Here is a 13622-nt window from a genome sequence, read left to right as displayed (position 1 = left end):
TGGCCTCTGGCTGGAGAAACAGTGTTACCGCTTAAGAGGGGTGCATTATATAGTGTGTATCGACGGTCGCGGCACAGACCGGCCGCCTACACAGGGCGACCGGCCATAAGGGGTGACCGGAAGTAGGGGTTGGACTGTAGTGTAAACAGATTTATTGTGACTGCTGTTTTAATTGTATGCTTTGTTTTTATGTCCCCAGTAGGGTGGTGTTTAGCAGTGGAACTGTCCATCAGTCCATCCGTCATTCTGTCCATTCGTCCGAAAACTTTAACATTACCCATAACTTTTGCAATATTGAAGATAGCAACTTGATATTTAACATGTATGTGTATCTCATGGAGCTGCACATTTTGAGTGGTGAAAGGTCAAGGTCATCTTTCAAGGTCAAAGGTCAAATATATGGCTTAAAAGCGGGGCAGTAGGGGGCATTTTGTTTCTGACAAACACATATCTAGTTTATTATCTACCCCTCCCGGCATTTACAGATGAAGGGAGTGATATATCGATTTGCAGTCTGTTTTTACTCAAGTGGATATGGCAGCACTTGACCTTATTTTGACCTTGACAATTGTCTATTTTTGGACTAATTAAGAAGGTTAAACTTTTCATTAACCCAAACTGATGCATTTTATGACCTCATGAGGACCTTGAAATTGACCTAATTTAGAACTAAGACCTATTCAAAGTTCCAAAGTTTTGCTTAGCCCAAAATGTTCTATTTGGGCTATAAAACAAAACTGCTTCAACAAAGCTTTGATACTTGCATTAATGCTGTATGTATGAACACTCCTTACATACTCAACTTATCTGACCTTATCATGGCCTAACATTGGCCTTCTTAGGGACATATTAGAAGGGCAAAACTTTTGGTTAACTTAAATTGACCATTAACCTACAATCAATCCATTTTACTCTAAAGCTTTGATACTTCTATTGATCAATCAGCACAATGACATCACCTTCCTAAACCCTTCAGTGCTGGAACTGAACTTTGAAGGCCTTGCAAACAGTTTGGATCCAGATGAGACACCACAGACTGTGGCGTCTCATCAGGATCCAAACTGTTTGCTATTCTGATAGTATTCTTTGAAAAAAATCGAAGAAAATGCTAATTTTAGAAATTCAGCAGACGACTTTTTAGCAGACGACAAATTTCCCAGCATGAAAAGGGTTAATTTTGACCATGACATTGGCCAAATTTTGGACTTAAACTTTTTACTATGAATCAATACTGACAAGGCTTCTTTCCAAGGCATCCGAATTTAATTGGAAAAATATAATAAGAGTTGTTAGATTTCATAATGCAATTTTCTTACAGATTGCTAAACCTCCATAATAGTGGGTCTTCTTTAAACTGATTTTGTGTTGAAGTACACTTGTGATCCCCCAGGAAATAGTTGGATTAAGATAATGGTGCATTGGGAATTGATTGTTTTTATGGAAAATTCTTTGTAATGATGTTATACCAAGATATTGTCATCTCGTGGCATCTTGGTTGCCTTGTCTTGGTCCTAATGTTGTTGATAAAATGGTGAGAGAACATTTTTAGCCATTAGTCCAACCAGGACTTCATAATGTAATGTAGTTTTTTTGTAAAAAAACATCTGAAATTGAATTGAGCTCGAATGGTGGTTAATCCTCAAATGGAGACACTTAACATCGAGTAATACCAACACAAACTATAGATGAATCGATCCAGAAATGCTTAAAAAGGTTATGATTTTAAGAAGATCTTAAGAATGCATTAGAAATAAATGATCAACAAGATTTAATTGACATTTGTTCCTGTTTGGAAATGTATAACTGTGTTGTGTATTCATGTGATAGTTTATATCAATTTATTTTAGCTTTATAGCAACGAAAGCCTTAACTCTTTCAGTGCTGGAACCGAATTTTGAAGGTCTTTGCAAACAGTTTGGATCCAGATGAGACGCCACAGAACGTGGCGTCTCATCAGGATCCAAACTGTTTGCTTTTCTGATAGTATTCTTTGAAAAAAAAAATCGAAGAAAGTGCTAATTTTAGAAATTCAGCAGACAACATTTTAGCAGACGTCAAATTTCCCAGCATGCAAAGGGTTAAGCTTATTGTTACACTTGAGTCCTAGGTTTAACCAGTACCAGATATTCATATGTTGTGACGCATGTATCTTCAGAAAGCATGCAGATTTCCCAGGAGGCAACTGGGTTGCCAAACAGCAAGCAGCAGGAGTGCTCAGGCTGCAAGAAGATGATCACAGACCGGCACCTGCTGAAGGCACTGGACCAGTACTGGCACGAGGACTGCCTTAAGTGTTCATGCTGTGACTGCCGTCTGGGTGAGGTCGGCTCCACACTGTTTGCCAAAGCCAACTTGTTGCTGTGTCGCAGAGACTATCTCAGGTGAAAAACCAGTGATATTGAACGGGATATTGATATGCTGTGGCTGCAGTCGAATAATAAGGAAAAAAGGAAATAACAGATGTATTGTGATGTTCTAGCTTGAACACAACTAATTAAAATTATATTGTCAAAATAATGCATTGAGTAATTTGCATAGAGATGACTTATTTTCTATTATTTATACTTTTGAAGTGACGGTTTGCCTTAACATATTTGTAAAAATTTATCTTGTTTTACCATAAATGACTGTGATTGAACTGACTTCAAAACATTTCATGCACATGTGTAGTGTCATTCCAGATTAACACAGTCTGCACAGGCTAGTCAGTTATGACACTCTACAGCTAAACTGGATTTTGGCTAAAAGATACTTTCTACAATCAAGAGGGCCTGAAAGGCTCAAAGTCGCTCACCTGAGATAACAAGATATTATTGGGACAAATCTTCTGACCAAGTTTCACGAAGATCGGAAAATAAATGTGGCCTCTAGAATGTTAACAAAGTTTTACTATAGCCATATAAGGAAAAATGCCCCGCCCTTCTGGCAGCCATGTTTTTAAACCAACCGGCATCATTTTTGAACTCTTCCAAGATATTATCGGGATGAATCTTTTGACCAAGTTTCATGAAGATCGGACAGTAAATGTGGCCTCTAGAGTGTTAACAAGATTTTACTATAGCCATGTAAGGAAAAATGCCCCGCCCCTTGGAAGCCATTTTTTTTTCAAGCAAACATAATTATTTTCGAACTCATCCAAGATATTATTGAGACCAATCTTCTGACCAAATTTTACAAAGATTGGACACTAAATGTGGTCTCTAGAGTGTTAACAAGGTTTTACTATAGCCATAAATAGCCATATAAGGAAAAATGCCCCGCTCCTTGTGGCCATGTTTTTAAAGCAACCAAAACTATTTTTGAAATCATCCAAGATATCATAGGGACAAATCTTCTGACCAAATTTCATGATGATCGGAAAATAAATGTGACCTCTAGAGTGTTAACAAGGTTTTACTATAGCCATATAAGGAAAATCGCCCCGTCCCCGTGGTGGCCATGTTTTTCAACAAACGGGCATCATTTTTGAACTCGTCAAAGATATTATGAGGATGAATCTTCTGACCAAGTTTCATGAAGATCGGACTATAAATGTGGCCTCTAGAGTGTTAACAAGATTTTACTATAGCCATATATAGCCATATAAGGAAAAATGCCCCGCCCCTTGGCAGCCATGTTTTTCAAGCAAACGTAACCATTTTCGAATTCAGCCAAGATATCATTGAAACCAATCTTCTGACCAAATTTCATGAAGATTGGACAATAAATTTGGCCTCTAGAGAGTTATCAAGGCAAATGTTGACGCCGCACAACGGACATTGGACAAAAAGCGATCACAAAAGCTCACCATGAGCACGTTGTGCTCAGGTGAGCTAACAAAAAATACCATAACAGTGGAAAGTGTTGTCCCTGACAAGCCTGTGTGGATGCATAGGCTAATCTTGGACAATACTTCACACACAGGCATTTAGTCTTGGACAATTCTTCACACACAGGCATTTAGTCCCATCTTGGACAATACTTCACACACAGGCATTTAGTCCCATCTTGGACAATACTTCACACACAGGCATTTAGTCTTGGACAATACTTCACACACAGGCATTTAGTCCCATCTTGGACAATACTTCACACGCAGGCATTTAGTCCCATTTTGGACAATACTTCACACACAGGCATTTAGTCCCATCTTGGACAATACTTAACACACAGGCATTTAGTCCCATCTTGGACAATACTTCACACACAGGCATTTAGTCTTGGATAATACTTCACACACAGGCATTAGTCCAATCTTGGACAATACTTCCACCACAGGCATTTAGTCCCATCTTGGACAATACTTCACACAGGCATTTAGTCCCATCTTGGACAATACTTCACACACAGGCATTTAGTCCCATCTTGGACAATACTTCACACACAGGCATTTAGTCCCATTTTCCCAGTGTGAGGGCTTATTTGCCGCAGAACTTACTACATGTACATGTACCATAGAAGACCTGGTTTATTAATACTTCATGTTTATATAATATCCATTTGTAGTTTCATATTAAATGCATCAGCTATTGGGTCTAGCCACAATGGTGCATTTTTGTTTTCAGTAAGAGCAGCTTTTATGTGGTAGTTGTTAATGGACCTCTATAGCATGAATTTAAATGGACAAATAGCATGCATCAATAACACCAGTATATGGCAGCAGTTAATGGTTATTACTTATTATGTCTCCCAGTATATACTGGGGGACAAATTGTTTTTGCCCTGTCTGTTGGTTTGTTTGTTGGTTTGTGTCAAACTTTAACATTTGCCATAACTTTTGCAATATTGAAGATAGCAACTTGATATTTGGCATGCATGTGTATCTCATGGAGCTGCACATTTTTGAGTGGTTAAAGGTCAAGGTCATCCTTCAAGGTCAAATATATGGACATATGTTTCACAAATGCATGTTGCTTTGTTTGTATTTGGTGATATGTAATGGTTTGATAAAAACAGGGTGCTAAGTTTGAAAAAGACCATGAATGTCAGTGTAATAGTTATATTTAAACATAATAGTTCAGATGAATATATAGAAGCCATTCTTTGGTACCAGAATGTAGAGAATTCTTAGACCTCAGGTATGCGATCATTCAAATTATCATGCTGTCTAGTTATGAAGGAAAAAAGACATTGATTGATTTGTAGATCAACAGGTCACAGGGAATGTTGAAATATCTCTTAACAAATTCTAATATAATTACTTAGCTGCATTTGAGGTGGCAGGGGGGGGGGAGAATTTTGTTTAAACAACTTCTGTTTAAAATAACGTTTATGTGCCAATATGCAGTTGGTGAGAAGCTCAAAATATAAGAATCAAGAACTTGAAACATCTTTAATGCCACAATACTGTCACCTCAGGTTGTTTGGGACCACGGGGGTACTGTTCAGCGTGCTCCAAGATGATTCCTGCATTTGAAATGGTGATGCGAGCCAAGAACAACGTCTATCATCTGGAGTGCTTTGCCTGTCAGATGTGCAATCACAGGTACAGTGTTGCCAAGTGGGGATAATCTCTTTTGAATTACAGGCAATTAGAACCTATTAGCTGCATGAGTGGAAACCATGCTCATTATTATCTAATAATGAGTCTTTTTGTAAATTTTTGTTAATTATTTTATAATTACAACAGGTATTTACTGCAATTTCATGTAGATTTGAGTGCTTGCACATCTTTTGACAGTTTGTTTTAAATTTCATGTGAGTTCCAAAAAATTATTCAAATGGCATATGCCATTTATGAACTATTTTATAAGCAAAACTCGGCTTTTCATGCAGTTAATCTTGAAACTTACATTTACCTTAAATATATGCAGTAACAGCTTCGTTGCCATACACATATCTATGTATTCAATCCCCTGACCCCTTCTGTTGCAGGTTCTGTGTTGGTGACAGGTTTTATTTGTGTGATAATAAAATACTGTGTGAGTATGACTATGAGGAGCGGATGGTGTTTGCTAACATGACCTATAACTACAACGCCCTCTCACAGATAAAGCGCCAGACGAACAGTCTTAGCGACGACCTTTCCAGTGGGTACGGGAGCCCAAGTCCAAGCTCCTTGTAAGAAATCCTCACAAGCAGCTGTTTTGTTTCTTTACTTGTGTTACATTCTGGGTCGTTATTGAGTAAAAAACATCACCTATATATAGGGATGTGTGTTCAGTGGTTATCCCATTTATGCCTATAAAGCGTCTAGAAAAAAGGCCTTAGCAAACAGTGTAGACCCAGATGAGACGCCGCATGATGCGGCGTCTCATCAGGGTCTGCACCGTTTGCTGTAAGGAATTTCTGTGAGAAATATGCTAGATATAGAAATAAATATACTAGACATCCCTACTTTTGAAAATAAATTGATCCAATTTTTAGAAGGATGGGAGAATCCAATCGGCCTAAATGGGTTAATGAAGATTTGGGCTGACCACACAATTGTAACGGTGAGGGGTTTGGTTGTTGATCAGTCAGAATTTTATCAGTATTGTTATTTACAAGTTAGTTTCTTTGTATTGTATGTCTATAATATCTAAATATGTATTGCCTGTTTAAATATTGCGATAACTTGAGAGGGGCAGTTCTTAAGAACTTCCTGTGTTATTGATCTTAAAGTTTTGGATTACTTATTTATTTCACCTTGATTAAGCTTGTTCTAAACTTGTCAATGTTTATACAATAACATTATCATATTAATAAACATGGTATAAGTTTTAAAATATTATTACTGATTTTTTTTAAAGTAGTATAATTGTATAAGTATTCCACTTTTACTATTATTTGGAGTAAAGGATTGTAGTGTTATGTTTAAACAAATTTGGCTTTGTAAAAATGTATTCATTCAACAAATATACGAAATAGTTGTGTCATTTTATTAAGATCTCAGACATATATTTTCACACACATACAGAAAATCAGTCTCCAAGACAAAGTCATAAACAAGATAAAGTTTATGAAAGATTTGTCATTTTTGTAAATACACATAAACAGAAAAGTTTCTAGTCACTTTTTTGTTAAACTCACTAGAATATTTATTTTTGTCTTTTTTTTGTTGTTGATCTATAACACAACTTAGTGTTGAAATATGCAAAGAGAATCTTCAGCTGTAACAGCAGAAGACAAGTCTTAGTATTCAATGCAGTTAACACCTTGGAATTTGAACTAATATAATATTTCTATAATAACATTTTATCAAAATGATTAAGTTTAATCAATATATAATCAATAAATCAATCAATTGTCTGCTTATTAGTATTTTGTTAATTATATTGTTTGTTAAATTATGTATCATATTGACCATAAAATTATAATTTTAATCAATGTAGATTTCCTATTTTACCATATTGATTGTGTGTAACGTGTGATTGAGTTTAATTATGTATTTCATTACCTGAACGCTAATAACAGAGCATTAGAATGTCTTTTTTTAGCTTACCTTATCACAAAGTGCTCAAGGTTTGAAAATGTGGTCACCCTAGTCGCACAGTGTGCATTGTATGGTGTGGGTTGTCAATTTGCCAATATAGAGGCCACATTGTTCATCCGAAATTGATGAAACTTAGTCAGAATGATTATGTTTATCTTGACAATATCCAAGCCAAGTTTGAATCTGAGAGATGTGGGTCTAAAAACTAGGCACCAGGTAAAATCTGAAAAATATGAAGGCTATTTTTGAGTCTGGATCAAGTGTGGTCAACAATTAGATCCCCTAGTCAAGTCTTCAACAATTATTGTTGGTTAGCTCAGGTAAGCGTCTTAGAGCCATCATGGATTTTACTTGGTTAAAGGAACACTTTTCTAAATGAAAATCCAGTTAAAGGGGAAAGTGTCGTCCCTAATTAGCAAGGCTTGACTGCACAGGCTATTCTGGGACAATACTTTATGCACATACATCAATCCTGGTTTTCCCAGAGATAATTGGTATTTGAAATGTCTAGTCTTATACTATGTCTAAACTCATATGTGACCGCTGCAACATAATACATAAATATATTGTTGTTATTATATTTAATAGCATTTATAAAAGCAAAAAAAAACACAGTTACTGCACTTCAGTTTTCAAAATTAATTTGCTTGAAAAGGACTGTTTGTCTATTTATATTTTTTCCATTGCATTTTATTGGTAGCTTTCAATGGCATTTGCAACTTAACAAAAAAAATAAAAGTGGTCTTTTCAATGTTCACCATGTTAAGTGGGTGACAAATTATCATTTGGAATAGTAAGCTTTTAAAATATATTTTTTATAATTGGTTTTGCTGCAGGGAATGGCACATGATGTAATTGGAAAACATATTTTCCCTACGAGGAATACAATGTTCAATGTATACCCGGATGTAATTAACCAGTGACAATGGATTTCAATTGAACATGCCAGCTATATTTTTTTAGAATTTGCTCTTCATGAATTATTGTTTTACTTAACAGTATGCTATTAGATTTGTGTAGCAGCAGTTGAATCAAACTGTGATAAGCCAGGGCACATATTTATTTAAAGCATGTCCTTTTTAAATTTCACAATACATGTACTTTCAATACCAATATTATTATTGTTCTCATAATTTCCGTTTCTTAATGTAACCAATCCGGTTTTGGCTCATTCTGTACACTGTTTGTTTTGAATATTTATATTTATTACATCATGCTCTGCAGAGGGGTTGTGGAATATAATTAAGGACAACTACATGCATTGCGTCCCATATTTAAGGTTGAACCAAGTTTCTTCTAGTTAAATAGAATTTATTATGTTGCAATTACCTGCAAACAAGTTCATTTTGCCTGCGTGTTTGAAGACCATTTCATTGGTACTTTTTAATGTGTAAGCCTCCTTACATTTGATATTCAGTCTTCACTTTGTATGTACATAGTTTATTGTGTGCATGTTGGGACCAAATTTTGCTCTTTTTGGGGGTCAAATTTTATTGAAACTCAGTTTGTTCTCATCATTAAGTGGGAATCCAGTTTGTTTCTGTTGGTTTGTTGAAATACTTCACTTTTTTCTTGTTGGAATGTGCACTTAATCTTAAACATTGCAGATACTGGTAAAAAGTTTTAAATTAAACTTTCATTACAGAAAGTGAACAGTATTTTAATTGCCATGAACAGATGGCTTTTGCTTGTATCTACAATCTGTGTGTATGTCAGACACTTGTCACCCATAAATCTGTTTATGTGTAGCTCCCCAGAGCAGGAAGTGCTCAAAGTGAGCTATAAAGAACGCCTTATGTTCAGAATCATCATCTATCTTCATGTGTCATCATTTTTACTTTATCACTCTAGCTGCCACTCTTTTTATTCAATTTTGATGAAACTTGGTCACAATGTTTATCTTGACGATATTTAGGCCTTGTTCAAATCATGTGCCACCAAAAACTACTTCACAAGGTCAATTTTTAGAAAAACTTGAAACTTAAATGACTCAATCATGATGAGACATGGTCAGAATTTTTATCTTGACAGTATTGGCTGTGTTTCAGTTTGAGGCAGGGTTCCAAATTACATGAAAAAGTTCTTGAAATCAAGGTTTGCCCTGAAAAGTGCACAAAATAAACTGGGGTGCTTAAATATGCTTATTTTTAACATAACCTTTAAACATTCTTATGAAGATTTTGAATTTTGATAAAAAAATTAGTAAATATGGAAAACGGGATTCAGATTATAATCTGGCATCTCCAAAATTGAAATAAATTATGGGAATTTGTTTAGCCGGGTTTTTGAGGCAACTATGAGAAAGAAAACAGGTGAATGAAATTTGACAAATCTGGTATTATTAAAAAAAGATAAGAGTGAGTTCTAGTCATACTCTAAACTGATTTTATGCAAGCATTTGTCTTACCAAATAACTTATGAATAATGGCATAGTGGATATAATGTAGGCTACAAAATGTGTTGTGATACAAATAATGGTACAATATCGTCTTTACCCTGAAAATGAAGTCGTTGAATTTTGTTGGTAAGATTCTGTATGAAACCTAACTTGGATCACATTCAAGAACTTGGTCACCTTGTTAAGTTTAAGAAAATACTTCTTACCACTATTTGGGCCAGCGTTTTGGCTAAATCTTGGTCACAATGTTTATATTGTTTAATAACAAGGATTTAATCTTCATTTATCAGGATCAAAAACTATGACACCGGGGCAAGTCTAAGACAATTGTTGTACCTTGAACTTAGATGAGCGCTTCAGGGCCATCATTGCCCTCTTGTTTCCTTGAATTACAACTTACATGAGAATGGTGCTTCATGAGAAAACCCTTGCTTAATCTTTGATGTTCTTAAATCCTATGCACTGACATGCATGTTTACATTTGGAACTTTGGACACAGAAAACACCTGTGAACATGAATCCCAAGCTCACCAGGTCTGTGCTGTGATGGATTCCATACTGCATCAGATGCACTTGTTAACCAGTACAGAAACCCAACTTCTTCAATTATTTAATTAAACTGAGTTTACTTCTTAAATGTTTTTTAAATGATGAAAAAAGGTTCCCCATCTGTGCAATCTAATAGTTAAACTGTAGTTTAATGTAAATTGAAAATGGAAGTCATTGAGATCATTCTTATCAGCAACTTCAATCTAGAATGCATATTCAAAATGAGGTATTCATTTTTATACGCCCGTTTTAAAAAACGGGACGTATTATAGTTTCACCTTGCCAGCGGGCGGGCTGGGTCCACAGCAGTTTCCGCTCTCTAATTCAAATAGTTTTTATCAGATCTTCACCAAACTTGGTCAAAAGTTGTATCTAGACAATATCTAGGTCAAGGTCGAATATGGGTCATGCCGGGTAAAAAACTAGGTCACAGGGTCACTTGGTGCATTTCAAGCATTTAGCATGGTGTCCGCTCTCTAATTGAAGTAGTTTTCATCCAATCTTCACCAAACTTGGTCAGAAGTTGTATCTAGACAATATTTAGGTCAAGTTCGAATATGGGTCATGCCGGGTCAAAAACTAGGTAACAGGGTCACTTAAACCATTTCAAGCATTTAGCATGGTGTCCGCTCTCTAATTGAAGTAGTTTTCATCAGATCTTCACCAACTTTGGTCAGAAGTTGTGTCTAGATGATATGTAGGTCAAGTTCAAATATGGGTCATGGTAAAGTTATCAATTTGTCCAAAGCCTTAAAACGGGCGTATCTTGTGACAGTTTGGCACTCTTGTTATTATGTATGACAGCTATAAATGCAATCACTCTTTTCGCCTGGTTTTGTGAATATTCCTATGAAAACTATTAATGTTTTTACAAGTGTTGATATTCTAAATTACAATAATGCACTTGTCTGTCTTTAAAACAATGTCAGCAAGCATTACTCAAATCCTTGGCTGAGCAGTGGATATGTGATTAAAACAAATTTTCTGAATGTTTCATAAGCAATAAATTATTTTCAGCAATTTCCATAAATCAGCCATACTATACAGCCATATGCGGCCAGCATAGCTTATGACCAGCATGCGAAACTGCGCAGTCTTGTCAGGCTATATCACGCAAATGCGCAGGCTGGTCTGTAGCTGAATTGGCTGCATACACAATAAAGCCCATTTTTGTATGATGCATCTCAATATCTTGTTTTATTGCAATAAGTCTCGGCACACAATCAACCCATCTCTTCTCCTGTGATTAAAGCTTGTTTGTCAGCTAATTCCAACAGATCTATAATTCTTATCATGCGATTTTCAAGGAAACAGTGTATTTTCTGAGTATCTTTGCACGTGGAATGAGACAATAAGTTTAAGTTTGATTGAGCAAATACCAAGTACATGAAATCACTTAGTATTTCAATATTCCAAACTGAACTTCTGGATGGCACGATAACATGCAATATTGCTTTTAAAATTCGTATCATCAACAAATGCAGAATATTATTTGACAGTCTGTCATTCATGTATGTTTTTTCACACTCTATTAATGCCGACATCAATTATTTCAACAAGTATTAAGTTGATAAATAATTGCTTTTTCTTGAATGTACTTTAATTGTGCTGTCTTTTGATTAAATTTGATGTACTTTAGATGTGCTGTCTTTTGATTAAATTGATAAATTATTGCTTTTTCTGGAATGTACTTTAATTGTGCTGTCTTTTGATTAAATTTGAAAAATTAATACTTTTTCTGGAATGTTCTTTAATTGTGCTGTCGTTGGTTTATCATTTTATATAACATTTTATTATAACAAACCTAAGGGTAAACAAAAGATGTGTTTGTCAGAAACACAATGCCCCCTTATGCACAGCTTTGAATTTTTTTTTAATGTGCAGCTCCATGCGATACACATGCATGCCAAATATCAAGTTGCTATCATCAATAGTGCAAAAGTTATGACCAAGGTTAAAGTTTTGGGACAGACAGACCGACAGACACATACAATGACAGACAGGCCAAAAACAATATACCCCGATCCTTCAATCCGGGGGGCATAAAAAACTAGCATTCAATTTTGTGATGGTACATTGGTAACTAGCTATAAAAGTTAGCAATAATAAGTTACCAGTTTAATTTAATACTCAGAAAGTTACTTGTTTAAAAGACTAGAAAGATTTGTTTTTATTTCTGCAAGTTTCTTAAACAAACCTGCAATACACATGAGTAGTTGGTGGTGTTACAGAATACTACTGGGTGACAGAAATATTTTTTATATAAACTTTTAAACATTATTTTGAAATTAAATTTATAATAAAAGATCCCTTCACTTATGTAATTTTGTTACTTAGTGTATCCAATGTAAAACATTAAACAGTTTACAAATCCCCCTTATCACTTATCTACCGTGAGTGAGTATTTTTTAAATTGTTCAATAAATAATAACATAGAAGTTATAGGTGTTGTCGAATGCAAATGCTATATCTCCATTCTGTATTTTACTTGTAAAGCAATCATTTTTGTCATGTAACTTTCCTGTGATTCAAAGGTGTACTGGATTCCACATTGAACTGTATTTTGTTGGGTTGTTAAAATGATATGCATTTTATTGGTAGCTTACAAAATAGATTCATCAGTCAAAGTTCACTAGATTGTCCAATTTTTTTTCCTTCAGAATTGCACATATTTGAAGATGTTTTATTATATCTGATATTTTAAATGTATTTATGAGAATATATTATTTGTTCTATTGTGATTTTGAGAATAAAAATATTGTTTTGAGTGTATAGTTTGTCATAGATGTCATTCAGTGTTTGATTTCTGTTCAGACTGGGGTGGCAGCTGTTGGCAATTACAACAATTTGACTCAAGTTGAGTTTTATGAATTTCTTTTGGTGAAGTGTTTTATTGGCTTAGTTTAATCAAAGATTGGGGTAAGCAGCAAAATGGAAAGAATGTAAGCTTAGCAAAAAATGTATCATCTCCCTAGATTACTCTTGCTTTGAATGATATCAAATGACTGCACCAAAATCAATACAAGAGGTCTATTATGGTCCTTTAGAGCTCAGCTGAGGTCAAGATAAACCCGCTGTCAAAGACCTGGTGACATAGTTTTTACCCTGATTGACCCAGAAACAAACCTACCCTACATATAGTCACCATAAACATTCTTACACATTTAAAATTGGTTTAATTTATAGTTTGACCTAGTCTCTTACCCAAATTGACCTAGATTGGATATTTCCTTAGATATAGTTAAATAAATAAATATATATAATATATATATAGAGAGATTG

The 13622-nt window shown here is 35.0% G+C and overlaps 1 protein-coding gene across 1 annotated transcript in view; it reads left to right on the top strand.

Annotated features, from left to right (window-relative positions):
- LOC127841669 (LIM domain only protein 3-like) overlaps positions 1–13107 on the top strand; it is a 109768-nt gene extending 96661 nt beyond the window's left edge. Inside the window, 4 exon segments of the mRNA XM_052370708.1 lie at positions 2156–2381; positions 5338–5353; positions 5355–5464; positions 5854–13107. Of these exon segments, the coding sequence (XP_052226668.1) occupies positions 2156–2381; positions 5338–5353; positions 5355–5464; positions 5854–6043 (542 nt within the window). The 3' untranslated portion in view covers positions 6044–13107.
- The last annotated feature ends 515 nt before the right edge of the window (positions 13108–13622 follow it).

The sequence above is a fragment of the Dreissena polymorpha genome, chromosome 1, assembly GCF_020536995.1.
Source record: "Dreissena polymorpha isolate Duluth1 chromosome 1, UMN_Dpol_1.0, whole genome shotgun sequence".
NCBI classification, from domain to species: domain Eukaryota; kingdom Metazoa; phylum Mollusca; class Bivalvia; order Myida; family Dreissenidae; genus Dreissena; species Dreissena polymorpha.
This window is presented reverse-complemented; position numbering and strand designations above follow the sequence as displayed.